Raw genomic sequence first — 21,066 nt, forward strand, 5'->3', positions numbered from 1 at the left:
CGGAGGACGGTTCAACAACATTGTAGTTACTCCACAACACTAACCTAAATGGCAGAGTGAAAAGGAAGCCTGTACAGAGAATCCAAAGCATGCATCTTGTTTACAATAAGGCATTAAAGTAAAACTGCAAGATATTAGGCAAAGAAATAAACTTCATGTACTGAATACAAAGCGTTATGTTTGGCGCAAATCTACCAACATCACAGAGTACCACTCTGTGGTACTGCATGATGGCTGCATCATGTTATGGGTTATGCTGTTCATCTGCAAGGACTAGGGAATGTTATTGGATAAAAGAAACGGAATAGAGCTAAGCACAGGCAAAATCCTTTTGGAAAACCTGGTTCAGTCTGTTTTCCAACAGACACTAGGAGACAAATTCACCTTTCAGCAGGACAATAACCAAAAACACAAGGCCAAATATACACTGGAGTTGCTTACCAAGACGACATTGAATGTTCCTGAGTGGCCTAGTTACAGTTTTGACTTAAAGATGCTACACACAGGATTTCTTAGAATAATTGCATTGTTATTTCAGAAAATGTCCATAATATATCTGGCTCAAATAGTGGAATGATGGTGTTTCATAGTATTACTTACCCGTCAGTGTTGTAATTGGCTGTGAAATTCACCTATTGATTTCTCCCGCCGGAGTGGCATCTGTTGTCAAACTGGGAAATCTGTTCTGACTTTGTGGAGCTGTTCTGATCTAGTGGAAATCGTCATTTCCTGGTTGTTAAAATTCTACACTGTTTATGTGAGAAAACATGCACTAATAGTGTAAGGAATCATTGTACCATCAAATTCGTTGTGAAATCTCTTTTAAATGACAAAAAATATATTTTTTACCGTTTTCTGAAGCTGGTGGACCAAAACAAAAAAGTTACTTTCGGTTTTGGTCCACCAGCTTCAAACCGCTGTAAAAAATGAAAAACTATATATTTTTTGGACGGCTTGAAAATCTATGGCCAGACATGAAAATGGCTGTTTAGCAATGGTCAACAACCAACTTGACAAAGCTTGAAGACTTAAAAAAAAATATATATATATATATGCTAAATGTTGTACAAGCCAGGGGTGCAACGCTCTAAGAGACTTACCATTAAGACTCACAGCTGTAATTGCTCCCAACGTGATTCTAACATGTATTGACTCGTGTGAATACTTACGTAAATTATGTACAAAAAACATGGGTGCGAAAAATTCAGGCTGTAACACAACAACATGTGGAATAAGTCAAGGGGTATGAATACTTTCTGAAGGCACTCTACAGTCAACATTTGATCAGGCCCAATAATTAAGGTTCCCTGATTTTCTACATATAAATAAACTGGCTCATATGATAACAGCCGAGCAATGCACAAAGAAATAGTTGATTGGATGACATTTACATGAGGCCAAACTTCAGAGTGGCATTTTCACATGACCCGACTGTCAATGCTTTGAAACAAAATACCAGCATAGGGATCACATTTTACACAGCAAGCCTGCTGTGTCTAAAGCCTCTAGTGAACTCAATTCACCAAATTTCTCCTACTTAAAAATATAGTTAATCCACCATATTGGAGAGATTTTGGGGGTAAATACTATAGCCTATGGAATCAAAATGGCCAGTGACCGATCTGCATGTCTACATCAAATCTAGTCAAGCGGCATCAGCAGATCCAGACTGATGAAGCAGTAAAGCCCATTTCATTGCAACCTTAAGCTGATTGATGACATCAAAGTCAGAGGTTAGGTGCTGTAGCTACCAGCCTTAATGAGAAGCAGCAAGGACATGAGAACTGCTGGTGCTAAGGGGGACGAGGACCTCTTACCAGCGGAGGGGGTGGTCTTGGTGGCTGGCGCCCCCGTTGACCTACCCATCTTGCTGGGCGCTTTGAGTCCGCTGGGCTTGGTTGTGCTCATGTTTCCTCTCTGTGTGCTGTGAAATCTACAGGGCCTTTCTGTCCGTCAGTGGGCGCCGGCAAACCCCAAATCATTGACGTAGTTGTGCTCAGACTCTGAGATGACAATGCTCTCTGAGTTACAGCACCAAAATAAATCAAACAATTTTATTTTTTTTAAGTAGGAAAAGGGGTGAGGGAGAAAAAGATGCCCCTCAAAAAAGGACCCTGTTAAGAGAGAGGAAGACAAATTAGTGCAACAAACAGCTTCGTATAGTATGCATTTGAGTTAGTCTAGTTTATTCATATTATTTACTTTGCATAGAAGACTACTAATGATAATATCCTGAAGGGAACAGGATTTTCACAGAATAATCATATATTTCAGTCTTCACTTAAAATGGTAAGCCAGGAGGGAGGGTTGTTTCACTGGTCCAATTTTTACTTTGTGGACATGACTATTCAAACACTGGCGTCTTATATTGATTTGTTCACTTGGTATAATTGGTTCCACCTCAACATCATGGGTGGCACTGACAAGGATTATTGTTTACAACAGATTAATGGTGAGCATAGATGGGCTGAATAGCCTGCTCTTGACATTCAAGTGATCTTGTGTTCTTATGACAACAAGCAGTGCTCCCCCGACTGACTCGTCACAGTGAGTCCAATACTAAAAATACTCTGTCACAAGCCAGACCACATTCAAGTGTCTATGTGTGCGCATGTATTTGTCACCACCATACAGAAACAAACTCTGGCTTTCCCTTTCTCTCCCTCCCTCACACACGCAAAGTCGATCAGTCTTCGATATCAACGAACCTAGTACCATTCAGAAACATCGGCAGGGAATTCTTAACGAAAGACCTGCACATAAACACATTTCAACCCCAGACACGAAGACTGGAAGTACACTCTTTTTGCATGTCAGACAGAGTACACTCATTTTGTTTTGCTCAATAACATGTGATTCTACCCTCCCTGAACCCACTGTTCTTAGGCAGTCATTGTAAATAAGAATGAGTTCTTACCTGACTTGCCTAGTTAAATAAAGGTTAAAAATAAATAATACCTCACATTCTCATCACAAGTGCTCTGCTGTGTGGTTGCCAGGGTTTACCAATCAAGCAGGCCTAGCCAATAGCTCTGTACTCATCAAACACAAGTCAAGAGTTTTGGGCCCTCCCTCTTCACCATAAACCGTAGAGCCAGCTCGTGTGAAGCTACAAACTCTAGGTAGAGGGAGGGATTAGTAAACAAACAAAAAAACATTAAAGTGTTTAGCAGCCCTCCTACAGGCCAGACTACTAGATTAGCTAATAGCTAAATATGCTACAAGGGTCTAGCCTACCTGTTATTACCAGACTGACAAAATGGTGGCTTTGGCATAATCCGGCAACATTTGTGTTGTCCTTCAATGACTTCTCAATAAGGCTACCTGTTAATATTAATGTTTGAGAAATAGCATTAATAAATGTAATAACTAAGGAAGCCTTAGGCCAAGGAGTGGCAACATATGTGTTCTACTGTTAGCTAGCAATGTAGGTAGACAATTTTATTGACAGTCTTTGCTCTGACTTGCAGCATGTTAGGGAATCCCAAGTGTTGAAATAATGCATGTGGTTGAGAGAGCCCAGAGCAGCAGGTGCACAGCAAGGCCTTCACATCAAGTTACCACCTTACCCCTGGAGGTCAACCACACTACTGTTGCTATGGCAACAACCATAAAAAAATGTATTTGATTTATTTCACCTTTATTTACCAGGTAGGCTAGTTGAGAACAAGATCTCATTTACAACTGACCTGGCCAAGATAAAGCAAAGCAGTGCGACACAAACAACACAGAGTTACATATAAGCAAGCGTACAGTCAATAACACTATAGGGGGGGGGAAGAGTATATACAGTGCGCGCAAATGACGTGACAAGGTAGGCAATAAATAGGTCATAGTAGCGAGGTAATTACAATTTAGCAGATTAACACTGGAGTGATAAATGAGCACATGGTGATGTGCAAGTAGAGATACTGGTGTGCAAAAGAGCAGAAAACTAAATAAAAACAATATGGGGATGAGGTAGGTCGATTGGGTGGGCTATTAACAGATGGATTATGTACAGCTGCAGCGATCGGTTAGCTGCTCAGATAGCTGATGTTTAAAGTTGGTGAGTGATATATAAGTCTCCAGCGATTTTTGCAATTCGTTTCAGTCACTGGCAGCAGATAACTGGAAGGAAAGGCGGCCAAAGTAGATGTTGGCATTGGGGATGACCAGTGAGATATACCTGCTGGAGCGCGTACTACGGGTAGGCATTGTTATCGTGACCAGTGAGCTGAGATAAGGCGGAGCTTTACCGAGCATAGATTTGTAGATGACCTGGAGAAAGTGGGTCTGGCGACGAATATGTAGTGAGGGCCAGCCGACGAGAGCATACAGGTCGCAGTGGTGGGTGGTATATGGGGCTTTGGTAACAAAACAGATGGTACTGTGATAGACTACTAAGCAAACTGGATGCAGAGTATTGGAAGCAATTTTGTAGATGACATCGCCAAGGTCGAGGATCGGTAGAAAAGTCCGTTTTACTAGGGTATGTTTGGCGACGTGAGTGAAGGAGGCTTTGATGCGAAATAGAAAGCCGATTTTAGATTTGATTTTGGGATTGGAGATGTTTAATATGAGTCTGGAAGGAGAGTTTATAGTCTAGCCAGACACCTAGGTATTTGTAGTTGTCCACATACAGTGGGGCAAAAAAGTATTTAGTCAGCCACCAATTGTGCAAGTTCTCCCACTTAAAAAGATGAGAGGCCTGTAATTTTCATCATAGGTACACTTCAACTATGACAGACAAAAATGAGGGGGAAAAAATCCAGAAAATCACATTGTAGGCTTTTTAATGAATTTATTTGCAAATTATGGTGGAAAAAAAGTATTTGGTCACCTACAAACAAGCAAGATTTCTGGCTCTCACAGACCTGTAACAACTTCTTTAAGAGACTCCTCTGTACTCCACTCGTTACCTGTATTAATGGCACCTGTTTGAACTTGTTATCAGTATAAAAGACACCTGTCCACAACCTCAAACAGTCACACTCCAAACTCCACTATGGCCAAGACCAAAGAGCTGTCAAAGGACACCAGAAACAAAATTGTAGGCCTGCACCAGGCTGGGAAGACTGAATCTGCAATAGGTAAGCAGCTTGGTTTGAAAAAAATCAACTGTGGGAGCAATTATTAGGAAATGGAAGACCTACAAGACCGGTGATAATCTCCCTCGATCTGGGGCTCCATGCAAGATCTCACCCCGTGGGGTCAAAATGATCACACGAACGGTGGGCAAAAATCCCAGAACCACACGGGGGGGACCTAGTGAATGACCTGCAGAGAGCTGGGACCAAAGTAACAAAGCCTACCATCAGTAACACACTACGCAGCCAGGGACTCAAATCATGCAGTGCCAGACGTGTCCCCCTGCTTAAGCCAGCACATGTCCAGGCCCGTCTGAAGTTTGCTAGAGAGCATTTGGATGATCCAGAAGAAGATTGGGAGAATGTCATATGGTCAGATGATACCAAAATATAACTTTTTGATAAAAAAATCAACTCGTCATGTTTGGAGGACAAAGAATGCTGAGTTGCATCCAAAGAACACCATACCTACTGTGAAGCATGGGGGTGGAAAATTCATGCTTTCGGGCAGTTTTTCTGCAAAGGGACCAGGACGACTGATCCGTGTAAAGGAAAGAATGAATGGGGCCATGTATCGTGAGATTTTGAGTGAAAACCTCCTTCCATCAGCAAGGGCATTGAAGATGAAACGTGGCTGGGTCTTTCAGCATGACCATGATCCCAAACACACCGCCCGGGCAACGAAGGAATGGCTTCGTAAGAAGCATTTCAAGGTCCTGGAGTGGCCTAGCCAGTCTCCAGATCTCAACCCCATAGAAAATCTTTGGAGGGAGTTGAAAGTCTGTGTTTCCCAGTAACAGCCCCAAAACATCACTGCTATTGAGATACTTTTGTTATTGACCAAATACTTATTTTCCACCATCATCATTTCCAAATAAATTCATTAAAAAAATCCTACAATGTGATTTTCTGGATTTTTTTTCTCATTTTGTCTGTCATAGTTGAAGTGTACATATGGTGAAAATTACAGGCCTCTCATCTTTTTAAGTGGGAGAACTTGCACAATTGGTGGCTGCCCCACTATTCTAGGTCAGAACCGTCCAGGGAAGTGATTAGAGGTCGACCGATTATGATTTTTCAACGCCGATACAGATTATTGGAGGACCAAAAAAAGCCGATACCGATTAAATCGGACGATTTCTTATTTATTTAATTGTAATAATGACAATTACAACAATACTGAATGAACACTTATTTTTACTTAATATAATACATCAATAAAAATCAATTTAGCCTCAAATAAATAATGATCATGTTCAATTTGGTTTAAATAATGCAAAAACAAAGCGTTGGAGAAGTAAAAGTGCAATATGTGCCATGTAAAAAAAGCTAACGTTTGAGTTCCTTGCTCAGAACATCATGAGAACATATGAAAGTTGGTGGTTCCTTTTAACATGAGACTTCAATATTCCAAGGTAAGAGGTTTTAGGTTGTAGTTAATATAGTATTTATAGGACTGTTTCTCTCTATACCATTTGTATTTCATATACCTTTGACTATTGGATGTTCTTATAGGCACTAAAGTATTGCCAGTGTAACAGTATAGCTTCTGTCCCTCTCCTTGCCCCTACCTGGGCTCGAACCAGGTACACATCGACAACAGCCCCACTCAAAGCAGCGTTACCCATCACTCCACATAAGCCTCGGCTCTTGCAGAGCAAGGGGAATAACTATTTCAAGTCTCAGAGTGAGTGACGTTTGAAACGCTTTTAGCGCACACCCCGCTAACTAGCTGGCCATCTCACATCGGTTACACCAGCCATTAGGCTGATAGGCTTGAAGTCATAAACAGCGCTGTGCTTGCGAAGAGCTGCTGGCAAAAGGCATGAAAGCGCTGATTGAATGAATGCTTACGAGCCTGCTGCTGCCTACCATCGCTCAGTCAGACTGCTCTATCAAATCATATTGACTTAATTATAACATAACACACAGAAATACGAGCCTTTGGTCATTAATATGGTCGAATCCGGAAACTATCATTTCGAAAACAAAACGTTTATAATTTCAGTGAAATACGGAACCGTTCGTTCTTTTATCTAAATATTCTTGTTACATTGCACAACCTTCAATGTTATGTTAAATTACGTAACATTCTGGCAAATTAGTTTGCAATGAGCCTCCCAGGTGGCGCAGTGGTTAAGGGCGCTGTACTGCAGCGCCAGCTGTGCCATCAGAGTCCCTGGGTTCGCGCCCAGGCTCTGTCATAACCGGCCGCGACCGGGAGGTCTGTGGGGCGACGCACAATTGGCCTAGCGTCGTCCGGGTTAGGGAAGGCTTGGTCGGTAGGTCCTTGTCTCATCGCGCACCAGCGACTCCTGTGGCGGGCCGGGCGCAGTGCGCGCTAACCAAGGTTGCCAGGTGCACGGTGTTTCCTCCGACACATTGGTGCTTCCGGGTTGGATGCGCACTGTGTTAAGAAGCAGTGCGGCTTGGTTGGGTTGTGTATCGGAGGACGAATGACTTTCAACCTTCGTCTCTCCCGAGCCCGTACGGGAGTTGTAGCGATGAGACAAGATAGTAGCTACTACAACAATTGGATACCACGAAATTGGGGAGAAAAAGGGGTAAAAATTCAACAACAACAAAAAAATAATGGTTTGCAATGAGCCAGGCTGCCCAAACTGTTGCGTGCAATGAACGCAAGAGAAGTGACAATTTCACCTGGTTAATATTGCCTGTTAGCCTGGATTTATTTTAGCTAAATATGCAGATTTAAAAAAAGGTTTATGGTTAGGTACAGTTGTCTAACGATTGTGCTTTTTTCCACAAATGCGCTTTTGTTAAATGCTAGCTAGCAATTTACCTTGGCTTCTACTGCATTCGCGTAACAGGCAGTCAGTCTCCTTGTGGAGTGCAACAAGAGGCAGGTGGTTATAGCGTTGGACTAGTTAACTGTAAGGTAGCAAGATTGGATCCCCGAGCTGACAAGGTGAAAATCTGTTGTTCTGCACCTGAACAAGGCAGTTAACCCACCGTTCCTAGTGTAAGGAATTGCTATTTCGTATGCAGGTGACTAACTTACTGCTAATTACATGGCTACAACTCACAGTAAAGCCTGTGGGGTCCCCTACAGGATAGCTCCCACATTACACACATAATCTCCCTTTTTTAACCGAACACTGTGTGCCCGAAGAAGATCCTACGATGACGAACAGACAACTGAGCCAATGGCGGAAGACTACAGACTACAACCAGCTGAACCAATCCGGAGATCCGATCTTCCTAGGGTCAACCTACTTTCTGTGACGTATATAAGGGCTGTGCTGACTGTTTATGCTCTCTCTGCCTGCTGTTCCAACACGAACTAACGGAAGAGCCGTATTTACGTGTACCAGATATTCTCCCTCTGAAATAAACTGTCGCTTGTCGTACAATTTTAACACCTGGTCTGAATCGATCCTTAACCGGCTCACCCTTCTAATATCCTTTTATCAACACTAGGCATTCATTGAAAATAAGAATGTGTTCTTAACGGAATTGCTTAGTTAAATATATATATATTTTTTAAACGTCAAAATCGTCGCCCAAAAATACAGATTTCCGAATTAAATCGGCCATTCCAATTAATCGGTCGACCTCCAGTAGTGATGCTAGTCGGGCGGGCGATTGCTGGCAGCGAACGGTTGAAAAGCATGCATTTGGTTTTACTAGTATTTAACTTCTTGGATATAGGGGGCGCTCTTTTAATTTATGGATAAAAAAACATTCCCGTTTTAAACTAGATATTTTGTCACAAAAAGATGCTCGACTATGCATATAATTGACAGCTTTGGAAAGAAAACACTCCAAAACTGCAAAGATATTGTCTGTGAGTGCCACAGAACTAATGCTCCAGGCGAAACCAAGATGAAATTTCATACAGGAAGTGCCCCAGATTTTGAATGCGCTGTGTTCCAATGTATCCTTATATGGCTGTGTATTGGTCACGAATGAGCTTAGACTTTCTGTCGTTTCCCCAAGGTGTCGACAGCATTGTGACGTATTTGTAGGCAAATCATTGGAAGACCTTAAGAGACTACATCTACCAGGTGGCCGCTTGGTGTCCTCTGTTGCAATTATTGCGTAATCTCCGGCGCCGACAGAGATGGCCGCCTCGCTTCGCGTTCCTAGGAAACTATGCAGTTTGTTTTTTTACGTGTTATTTCTTACATTAGTACCCCAGGTCATCTTAAGTTTCATTACATACAGTCGAGAAGAACTACTGAACATAAGAGCAGCGTCAACTCACCATCAGTACGACCAAGAATATGACTCTCGCGAAGCGGACCCTGTGTTCTGCCTTTCACCCAGGACAACGGAATGGATCCCAGCCGGCGACCCCAAAAAACAACTTCGAAAAAGGGGAAAACAAAGCGGTCTTCTGGTCAGACTCCGGAGACGGGCACATCGTGCACCACTCCCTAGCATTCTCCTCGCCAATGTCCAGTCTCTTGACAACAAGGTTGATGAAATCCGAGCAAGGGTAGCATTCCAGAGGGACATCAGAGACTAACGTTCTTTGCTTCACGGAAACATGGCTCACTGGAGAGACGCTATTGGAGACGGTGCAGCCAGCTGGTTTCTCCACGCATCGCGCTGACAGAAACAAACATCTTTCTGGTAAGAAGAGGGGCGGGGGCGTATGTTTTATGGTTAACGTGACGTGGTGTGGCCAAAACAACATACAGGTACTCAAGTCCTTCTGTTCAACTGATTTAGAATTCCTCACAATCAAATGTAGACCGCATTATCTACCAAGGGAATTCTCTTCGATTATAATCACAGCCGTATATATTCCCCCCCAAGCAGACACATCGATGGCTCTGAACGAACTTTATTTGACTCTTTGCAAACTGGAATCCATATATCCGGAGGCTGCATTCATTGTAGCTGGGGATTTTAACAAGGCTAATCTGAAAACAAGCCTCCCTAAATTTTATCAGCATATCGATTGCGCAACCAGGGCGGGAAAAACCTTGGATCATTGCTATTCCAACTTCCGCGACGCATATAAGGCCCTGCCCCGCCCTCCTTTCGGAAAAGCTGACCACGACTCCATTTTGTTGATCCCTGCCTACAGACAGAAACTAAAACAAGAAGCTCCCGCGCTGAGGTCTGTTCAACGCTGGTCCGACCAATCTGATTCCACACTCCAAGACTGCTTCCATCACGTGGACTGGGATATGTTCCGTATTGCGTCAGACGACAACATTGACGAATACGCTGATTCGGTGTGCGAGTTCATTAGAACGTGCGTTGAATATGTTGTTCCCATAGCAACGATTAAAACATTCCCAAACCAGAAACCGTGGATTGATGGCAGCATTCGCGTGAAACTGAAAGCGCGAACCACTGCTTTTAATCAGGGCAAGGTGACTGGAAACATGACCGAATACAAACAGTGTAACTATTCCCTCCGCAAGGCAATCAAACAAGCTAAGCGTCAGCATAGAGACAAAGAATCTCAATTCAACGGCTCAGACACAAGAGGTATGTGGCAGGGTCTACAGTCAATCACGGATTACAAAAAGAGAACCAGCACCGTCACGGACCAGGATGTCTTGCTCCCGGGCAGACTAAATAACTTTTGCAGCTCAAAAAACCTGGACCTGTACAAATCAGCTGGGCTAGACAATCTGGACCCCCACTTTCTAATAATATCTGCTGCCATTGTTTCAACCCCTATTACCAGTCTGTTCAACCTCTCTTTCGTATTGTCCGAGATCCCTAAAGATTGGAAAGCTGCCACGGTCATCCCCCTCTTCATAAGGGGTGACACTATAGACCCAAACTGTTAAAGACCTATATCCACCATGCCCTGCCTTTCTAAAGTCTTCGAACGCCAAGTTAATAAACATATCACTGACCATTTCGAATCCCACCGTACCTTCTCCGCTGTGCAATCCTGTTTCCAAGCTGTTCACGGGTGCACATCAGCCACGCTCAAGGTCCTAAACGATATCATAACCGCCATCAATAAAAGACAGTACCGTGCACTTCATCGACCTGGCCAAGGCTTTCGACTCTGTCAATCACCGTATTCTTATCGGCAGACTCAATAGTCTCAAATGACTCCCTCGCCTGGTTCACCAACTACTTCTCAGAGCTCAGTGTGTCAAATCGGAGGGCCTGTTGTCCAGACCTGTCAGTCTCTATGGGGGTACCACAGGGTTCAATTCTCGGGCCGACTCTTTTCTCTGTATATATCAATGTCGCTCTTGCTGCAGGTGATTCCCTGATCCACCTCTACGCAGACACCTTTCTGTATACATCTGGCCCTTCTTTGGACACTGTGTTAACTAACCTCCAAATGAGCTTCAATGCCATGCAACGCTCCTTCCGTGGCCTCCAACTGCAACCTCTAGCGTCGAGCAATCCCGTATCCGGGAGCGTAATTATAGCCTCAAGCTCATTACCATAACACAACGTTAACTATTCATGAAAATCGCAAATGAAATGAAAGAAATATATTAACTCACAAGCTTAGCCTTTTGTTAACAACACTGTCATCTCAGATTTTCAAAATATGCTTTTCAACCATAGCTACACAAGCATTTGTGTAAGAGTATTGATAGCTAGCACAGCATTAAGCCTAGCATTCAGCAGGCAACATTTTCACAAAAACAAGAAAAGCATTCAAATAAAATAATTTACCTTTGAAGAACTTCGGATGTTTTCAATGAGGAGACTCTCAGTTAGATAGCAAATGTTCAGTTTTTCCAAAAAGATTACTTGTGTAGGAGAAATCGCTCCGTTTTGTTCATCACGTTTGGCTAAGAAAAAAATCTGAAACTGCAGTCTCTACAACACCGAACTTTTTACCAAATTAACTCCATAATATCGACAGAAACATGGCAAACGTTGTTTAGAATCAATCCTCAAGGTGTTTTTGACATATCTATTCGATGATAAATCATTCGTGGCAGCGGTGTTTCTCCTCGACGCAAACGAAAAATACATGCAGCTCAAATCAAATCAAATTTTATTTGTCACATACACATGTTTAGCAGATGTTAGTGCGAGTGTAGCGAAATGCTTGTGCTTCTAGTTCCGACAATGCAGTAATAACCAACAAGTAATCCAGCTAACAATTCCAAAACTACTACCTTATACACACAAGTGTAAGGGGATAAAGAATATGTACATAAAGATATATGAATGAGTGATGGTACAGAGCGACATAGGCAAGATACAGTAGATGGTATTGAGTGCAGTATATACATATGAGATGAGTATGTAAACAAAGTGGCATAGTTAAAGTGGCTAGTGATACATGTATTACATAAGGATGCAGTAGATGATATAGAGTACAGTATATACGTATACATATGAGATGAATAATGTAGGGAACGTTATATTAGGTAGCATTGTTTAAAGTGGCTAGTGATATATTTATTCCATCATTTCCCATCAATTCCCATTATTAAAGTGGCTGGAGTTGAGTCAGTGTGTTGGCAGCAGCCACTCAATGTTAGTGGTGGCTGTTTAACAGTCTGATGGCCTTGAGATAGAAGCTGTTTTTCAGTCTCTCGGTCCCAGCTTTGATGCACCTGTACTGACCTCGCCTTCTGGATGATAGCGGGGTGAACAGGCAGTGGCTCGGGTGGTTGCTGTCCTTGATGATCTTTATAGCCTTCCTGTGACATCAGGTGGTGTAGGTGTCCTGGAGGGCAGGTAGTATGCTCCCGGTGATGCGTTGTGCAGAACTCACTACCCTCTGGAGAGCCTTACGGTTGTGGGCGGAGCAGTTGCCGTACCAGGCGGTGATACAGCCCGACAGGATGCTCTCTTGTGCATCTGTAGAAGTTTGTGAGTGCTTTTGGTGATAAGCCAAATTTATTCAGCCTCCTGAGGTTGAAGAGGCGCTGCTGCGCCTTCTTCACGATGCGGTCTGTGTGGGTGGACCAATTCAGTTTGTCTGTGATGTGTATCCGAGGAACTTAAAACTTACTACCCTCTCCACTACTGTTCCATCGATGTGGATAGGGGGGTGTTCCCTCTGCTGTTTCCTGAAGTCCAGAATCATCTCCTTAGTTTTGTTGACGTTGAGTGTGAGGTTATTTTCCTGACACCACACTCCGAGGGCCCTCACCTCCTCCCTGTAGGCCGTCTCGTCGTTGTTGGTAATCAAGCCTACCACTGTTGTGTCGTCCGCAAACTTGATGATTGAGTTGGAGGCGTGCGTGGCCACGCAGTCGTGGGTGAACAGGGAGTACAGGAGAGGGCTCAGAACGCACCCTTGTGGGGCCCCAGTGTTGAGGATCAGCGGGGTGGAGATGTTGTTGCCTACCCTCACCACCTGGGGGCGGCCCGTCAGGAAGTCCAGTACCCAGTTGCACAGGGCGGGGTCGAGACCCAGGGTCTCGAGCTTGATGACGAGCTTGGAGGGTACTATGGTGTTAAATGCCGAGCTGTAGTCGATGAACAGCATTCTCACATAGGTATTCCTCTTGTCCAGATGGGTTAGGGCAGTGGGCAGTGTGGTTGAGATTGCATCGTCTGTGGACCTATTTGGGCGGGAAGCAAATTGGAGTGGGTCTAGGGTGTCAGGTAGGGTGGAGGTGATATGGTCCTTGACTAGTCTCTCAAAGCACTTCATGATGACGGAAGTGAGTGCTACGGGGCGGTAGTCGTTTAGCGAGCGGGCTTTCCCAAATAGACCAGCAATTTCTAGACTTGAAACCAGAGCCTTACATCTATAATTATAAACTATGGACGGCTTTCAGCTTTCAGTTAACCTCATAGTCCACCAATACCGTATGCGAGTTCGTGACTAGGGCTCAAGCTCATTAGCATAACGCACAATGCGAAAAACATATTCCTAAAAATATTTAACCTCCACACATTCACAAGTAAAATAGCTCAAATGAAAGATAAACAAGTTGTTTATCTACCCAGCAAGTCAGATTTCTAAAATGTTTTACGGCGAAAACATAGCACATATTTATATTAGATCACCACCGAAATAAAAGGCAAGCGGCGGCCATTTTGTCCCAGAAAAAATAAAATTTAAAAGTAGGATTAAAAAATAAATAATTCACTAACCTTTTGAAAATCTTCATCAGATGACAGTAATATTACATGTTACACAGTACATTTAATTTTTTTTTCAATAATATGCTATATAATATCCATAAATCTCGGTTTGACAACATTTTTAAAAAAAACATGCTACTCAAATGTCAGGAGAAATGATGATAGCTCCGACAGATAACATCAGATAACAAGCAATAAACATGACTAAATATACATGTTCTACATATAGTTACAAAGATACACTTCTTCTTAATGCAACCGCTGTATTACATTTATTTTTAACGTTACAGACATCGTTCACTTGGCTATACTAGGAGTTGGCGCTCCGATATTAGCAGTACGTTTGGAGTCCACAGAAACCCAAAATAACCACATAAATATTCCCTTACCTTTGATGTTCTTCCATCAGAAGACGTAGAAGGAGTCATACTTACCCAATACATCGTTTGGTTTCACGTTGTGTGTCCCTGTATTAGCATATGCTAACAGCTTCAGCTGGAATGCATCAAAAATGACTTCTGGTCCAGCACTCTGCGCATTAAAACTTCCAATTTACATATTATATGTCGATTAAACTGGTCAAACGATGTGCAAAATCGAGCTTTATGATGTTTTTAGCATGTAGAACAAAGGACAGCGCTAACAGACAAACCGGCTTTTTTTTATTTAAAAAAAATATATATATATTTTCAACAAATCGTTTTAATGGGCTCCATGAAGCCAAAATTGACAACAAAAAAAAATATCTTCAATGTTGATGATACAAAGAACAGAAAGTACAAAATCGTTCCCAGGTGGAATATTGGGGAAGAGTAGTAACAGTATGAATTGTTTTTTGTTGTTGTTCTCTTTAAGTTAAGTCCATTATAACAAGCACATTTAAAATGCAGGCTTCTGAGCAGAGCAAAACACCGTGGGCAGACTGTAGCCCACTGCAATTTGCAACTTCATGAACAGCCGGCCACTTCAGGCGTGCAGTGTCACCAGCCTTAAAGGAATTCACTCTTTTTGGAAACTTAACACAGGACCGTCGGCTATATCAAGAACCTCAATGGTATGGGTGAAGGCATTGCTGCCTAGCAACACAAGGAATGCATTCATAAAATCCAAAAAGCACTTCCCGGCCAGTTTTCAAAAGCATCTAAGTGGAATATTTTTTTAAACTGTTTTAAAACTTGGCAGGAGGTAGGTCGGACATTGTCGTTTAAAACAAAAACAGGAAGTTAACAAGCCCCATTGATATCCCCAATATTAATATTTAGGATTCAAATGGTGATGTCAGACAGTGCTGGCTAGGAACAGGGCGTAGAAAGTAACTGAGGCTGTTATTCACAAACAGCCATGTGAAGCAATATTTGAGTTCACTAAATTTGCAGCACCAACAAGTCAGACATTATGCTTTATCAATTGAAATGCCATAAGAGCAAATAGAGATGCATCCTTTAGAGAACATCTCCAACTGGAACTTCTATTAAACATGGTTTGTAAATGAATGGCCGAAACCCAATGGCTAAATTTAAAGACGCTCGAGCTACTTAAACACAGAATAGGACTACAAAAAATCATCAGGTCAACACGTGGACAAATTTCTTGAGAGGAGCGCATCTTTTTAAATACAGCCAGCCAAGGGATGATCTTGAATCGGGGGGCAGATTTTTACTCGTGAGCAGCATAACTGTCGTAGCTGTCTCTGTAGGATCCCCCAGAGCGATCCCCGTAGCCTCCCTGGCCCCTATTGTCCCTGTATCCTCCGCCACCGGAAGAGTATCCTCCGCCACCGCCACTCCTGTATCCACCACCACAGCTCCTCTCACCATATCCCCTGTCACCACCACCACCATATCCTCCACCACCTCTTCCTCTCCCCCCTCCACCGCCATATCCACCACCGCCTCCTCTGGACCCTCTGAATCCACCACCTCCGCCTCCAGAACGACCACCACCCTTGCCTGCCTCGTCCACACGAATTGTTCTGCCGTCAACTGACTTCCCGTTCATGCCATCCAATGCATCCTTCGCATCCTCGGCATTATCGTACTTTACGAAGCCGAAATCACGAGATCTTCCCGTTTCTTTGTCCCTGATGACATCAACTTTTGCTATGTTTCCATACTTAGCGAAAGCTTCAGCCAGAGATTCTTCTGTTGTGTCGAAGCTCAGGCCACCGACGAAAAGTTTTCCTTCGTCGGACATGTTTCTTTGTCTTTTACGGACAGAACGAGAAGAGCTGGTGTTTAGAGAGGCACGTCGTCACAAAATAAATGGAAGCGCACTCTCAACAGACAAACCGGCTTCGAATGCTGCATGTTGGAAAAAGACGTACTCCAAATCGGCCGCGCACAATAGAGTGCCCGGTTTTGAGAGGGACACGCGGAATTTCGCGCGCCAAAGGTGCAGGGCTCGTGCGATTCTCACAGTGAACGCGCCAAAAAAAAAGCAGACAAGCAGACATCGCGCTGAACTGATAGAGACTGTTCCTGGATCCGTAGCTGCCTGGGAAGGGTGTTGGCGATGACGTCAAAGTAGACCCAACTTTTCCATTGTTGACAGAGTGTTTGTGAGAATGGCTCTCCTGAGACTTCTGCTTTACATACAGACATAATTTAAACGGTTTTAGAAACTTTAGAGTGTTTTCTATTCAATAATAATTTTTATATGCATATATTAGCAATTTTGGGTAAAAATATTTACTATGGGTACGCACTTTCTCCAACAGGGGCAGTATAGAGCAGGAGTTCTAAGAGGTTAACACTGGTGTAGTCAGCTGAAAATGATCCAATTATGCAGATGGAGATGTTTCCCACTGGTAAAGCTAATCCTTCGCTCCAGACTCTCACTTTAATCTCTATTCAGGAAGACAGCCAAACACCAATGTTCTGTTAATGCAGGTTTTGGGCAATTCACTTATCCTTACAAACCCAAATGCCCATCACTGTCATGCACTGCACTACAGCTGTAGGCTAGCCTACTTCTGTTAACACTACAGTGATGAATGTTCAAAATGACATGGTATTTTGGGAAAGTTACCATACCAACATGTTAAACTATGTTACTAGTCAGGGCATTTTCCTAAAAATAATACCCATCCACTTTAGAGATGGAAATTTCGTTCAATTTGATTGACGACTAACTGACCCTCATTAACAGGTCAACAAACGATTAAATTGTTTCCAAACAGTAGAATGAGGAGACCAACAGAAAATACTATTAGAGATCTGTATATAAGAAAGAGATGCTTTTGTTTCTGCCCTAACAATGGGAGTCGGCCCAAGGCGGGAAGGCAGGCGACGAGACTAGGCCCAAAATAAACCCATAGAAACATATTGGGCTTATTTTGGACAGATTTTGGCGAGAGTGAAACCATTCGCTTTTGTCTCTTCCTCTCTTATACTATGCATGCATACAAGGACTGGACATTACTCATTAAGAGCTTAAGGGAAACGTGTAGAAATAGCAAGCCTATCATCTTACAGTTCAAAATGATTAAACACTCCTGTAATGAAGCAGATAAATCATCATTTTCAAACATTTGCCAAAATGCAATTTGTGAAAAACACAGTTCTAAACCGCGAGCAGTTGTGATAGAGATGAACATTTCCGTTAGAAATTTAGAAAGAGGGGGAATCTAATAGCAACAACTATGATGGATTGCTAATATGACTAGGATTGTGCCTTTGGCTTCTGGACAACAAAACAGAGTTGATATGAAAAACACTAGAACTGGAGAAATGCTGGTTAATGGCATGAGGAAGTCTTTAGAAAATAAATTGCCTCCACATTTCAACAGATGGATTTTTGCAAGGCTACTTTGAAGAGGTAAGACATGCCTCATTATTTGGAAGGAAAGTAAACTTTCCGGTTTCAATTCTACTGCCTCAAGCTCACATTGCAAAGTGGTGGGTGACTCGCTGAGTCAAAAGGTAGGCAGGCTATGGCCTGTACACCCGAAAGGCGAATGGGAGGTGCGCTTTAATTACGAATTGATATTGAGAAATAAAAATAGCTTGTTTTTAATTCCACAAAATAATGCAAATTACCCATATAATTAATTGTGTTACAATTTCCTTTTTTTATTTAGCAATTTTCTCTTACTTTAAAGCTCTGCATTGTTGGGAAAGGGCTCGTAAATAAGCATTACAGTAAAGTCTACACCTGTTGTATTCAACGCATGTGACAAACACAATTTTAATTTGACTGGTTGAGGATGTGTTCTGTAAAACAGATTTAGTTCTGAAACCGATTTGAGGGCCCAAAACATGGAGATAATCGACCTCCATGTATGATTACTTGTGGCAGCAGCTTATCCACAGCATGTCTGGCTTAGCTAAGCCATGCAGAGTAGGAAAGCATCACTCAGACAGACTGTATAGCTCTCTGAACGCAGGGAAAAGGTCTTTCATTCTTCACTGTGCAATATACTTTTGCTGACATCAGTTGTGCAAAAAGCCTCACTAAATGACATCTCCAATTTGCAATGTATTGTATCCTACACTTCCCTCTGACTTCCCCTTTCTTTTCCCCATTCCTTTCATTAAGGGCAAATAAAGTCATTCACTCTCAGCTAGTTGGAAGCACTTAGAAAATAGGAGAGTTGATTTGTCTAAGGGCATAAACGTTGAAAAAAGTGTTTAACCACTTGGTACTCCAGACTTTGGTTGTGTAAGGTTAAAGAATTAGGCTAGTTGAAGGTGAAAATAACATTCGAGAGGACATTTTAAATCCAAGGACAAGATCAAACTAGAAATAAAACAATTCCCGAAATTGGTTTGGTTTCCAGCTTGAATGGTTCAAAAGTTAATATTACTGTTGGTTGGTTAGTTTTTGATGCTAATTTATTTGTAGACTTTTGAAAATGATAGTTTTAATGTTTGCAGCTGAGGTGGTAAAAGATCAGTAGCATTTAAAATGGTCTACCACTGTTTTTATGGTTGCATTATGCCAATTTACGCAAATTCAAATTGAGTATATTTTAAAGGTTTCAGATAATTTGAAGTTAGGATAGCTTCAATGTTTTAAAGATGGTCTTGTAGCTTAATTGGCTGGCTGAGGAGCAGGACCATTTACAATAGCTACCACTGTATTCCTATGGTTCTCATTCAAACCCATGTTATTTATGCACATTTAAAAATGTTATAGTTCAAAAAGTATAAATAGTATCAACAAGCTGTATGCAAGACATCGAAGTTGAGTCAGTCTGCACATTTCAACATTGGAGTTGATAGCTTACACGGTTCAAGTAGCATCTAGAACTTTTAAAATGTTACCATTCAAGTCTATGGCCACTGAAATGCATTGAAATTTATGCAAATATGGTTGTAGAACAAAAAATTTAGTATAAAAAATATTTTCTCAAGCAACCTGCGAAAAACCAGTCTGTCTTAAAGTTAAACTTAAAGTTAAAAAACTTAAGTTTTAAATTTGTTTTCATGTTGATAGCTTAAGTGCTAGAGTGAGGGGAATAATGAATATGTAAGAGTGCTAGAGTGGGCTTGCTTTCAGCAAGCACACTAAATATATAGTACCAGTCAAAAGTTTGGACACACCTACTCATTCATGTTTAATTTTTTTACATTGTAGAAAAATAGTGGAGACATCAAAACTATGAAATAACACATATGGAATCAATTAGTAACCAAAAAATTATTACACCTAAATATATTTTAGATTCTTCAAAAAGGAGCCACCCTTTGCCGTGAGGACAGCTTTGCACACTCAACCAGCTTCGTGAGGTAGTCACTAAGGAATGCATTTCAATTAACAGGTGTGCCATGTTAAAAGTTGATTTGTTGAATTTCTTTCCTTCTTAATGCGTTTGAGCCAATCAGTTGTGTTGTGACAAGGTAGGGGGTATACAGGAGATAGCCCTATTTGGTAAAAGACCAAGTCAATATTATAGCAAAAACAGCTCAAATATGTAAAGAGAAACGACAGTCCATCATTACTTTAAGACATGAAGCTCAGTCAATCCGGAAAATTTCAAGAACTTGTAAAGTTCCTTCATGTGCAGTCGCAAAAACCCTCAAGCATTGTGAGGAAGCTGGCTCTCATGAGGACCGCCACAGGAAAGGAAGACCCAGAGTTGCCTCTGTTGCAGAGGATAAATTCAATTGAGTTACCAGCCTCAGAAATTGCTGCCCAAATAAATGCTTCAGAGTTCAACAGACACATCTCAACATCAACTGTTCAGAGAAGACTGCCTGAAATCAGGCCTTCATGGTCAATTTGCTGCAAAGAAACCAATACTAAAGGACACCAATAAAAAGAGGAGACTTGCTTGGGCCAAGAAATATGAGCAATGGACATTAGACTGGTGGAAATCTGACCAGCTCTCTGGTCTTGGCCATTGTGGAGAGGTTGGTGTCTGTTTGATTGAGTGTGTGGACAGGTGTCTTTTATACAGGTAACGAGTGTAGAACAGTTGAAGTGTACCTATGATTAAAAAAATTACAGACCTCTACATGCTTTGTAAGTAGGAAAACCTGCCAAATCGGCAGTGGATCAAATACTTGTTCACCCCACTGTAAGCAAGCCATTATGCCCGTCAGTATCTCAATGGAAATGATAGTGTTGCTAGTGTACTGATGCATATTCCTGACCAATTTCTCTCCCAAGAAAAGAACAAGCATTTCATTAGGCCTATACTGGAATGAAGGGATATCAGGGCATACACACATATGTTCAATGCAACTATAAATCGTTACAATACTATTACCATGTAATTGCTACTTTTATCCGTGGCGTGCTGTAATGCAAATTAATTAGTGATGCACCGATGACATTTTTGGCCAATACAGATATGCAATATTATCCTTGCCTTTTAAGAATTCTAGTACAGTTAAATAATTAACACTCACACACAGCAGTCTAAGCCACTGCATCTCAGTGCAAGAGGAGTTACTACAGTCCCTGGTTCGATCCAGGCTGTATCACATCCGGCCGTGATTGGGAGTCCCATAGGGCTGCACACAATTGGCCCAGCGTC

At 42.1% G+C, this 21,066-nt stretch overlaps 2 protein-coding genes across 7 annotated transcripts in view; both read right to left on the minus strand.

Annotated features, from left to right (window-relative positions):
• Nucleotides 1–21,066, minus strand: part of clip1a (CAP-GLY domain containing linker protein 1a) — a 68,302-nt gene that overhangs the window by 39,395 nt on the left and 7,841 nt on the right. For all 6 annotated transcript variants that reach the window (XM_029678130.2, XM_065026655.1, XM_065026654.1 and 3 more), the window contains exon 2: nt 1,818–2,114. In XM_029678130.2, coding sequence (XP_029533990.1) covers nt 1,818–1,908 — 91 coding nt within the window. In that variant the 5' untranslated portion in view covers nt 1,909–2,114. The remainder of the gene's footprint in view (nt 1–1,817; nt 2,115–21,066) is intronic.
• LOC115140071 (cold-inducible RNA-binding protein B-like) lies at nt 14,769–16,373 on the minus strand. Its single transcript, XM_029678134.2, has one exon. The coding sequence runs from the start codon at nt 16,275–16,277 to the stop codon at nt 15,741–15,743; it is 537 nt and encodes a 178-aa protein (XP_029533994.1). The 5' UTR covers nt 16,278–16,373; the 3' UTR covers nt 14,769–15,740.

This window comes from Oncorhynchus nerka, linkage group LG13, assembly GCF_034236695.1.
Source record: "Oncorhynchus nerka isolate Pitt River linkage group LG13, Oner_Uvic_2.0, whole genome shotgun sequence".
Classification (NCBI taxonomy): domain Eukaryota; kingdom Metazoa; phylum Chordata; class Actinopteri; order Salmoniformes; family Salmonidae; genus Oncorhynchus; species Oncorhynchus nerka.

Excerpts from the sequence above, each read along its gene's own strand:
- LOC115140071 (XM_029678134.2), bottom strand. The coding sequence starts at position 16,277 with ATGTCCGACGAAGGAAAACTTTTCGTCGGTGGCCTGAGCTTCGACACA.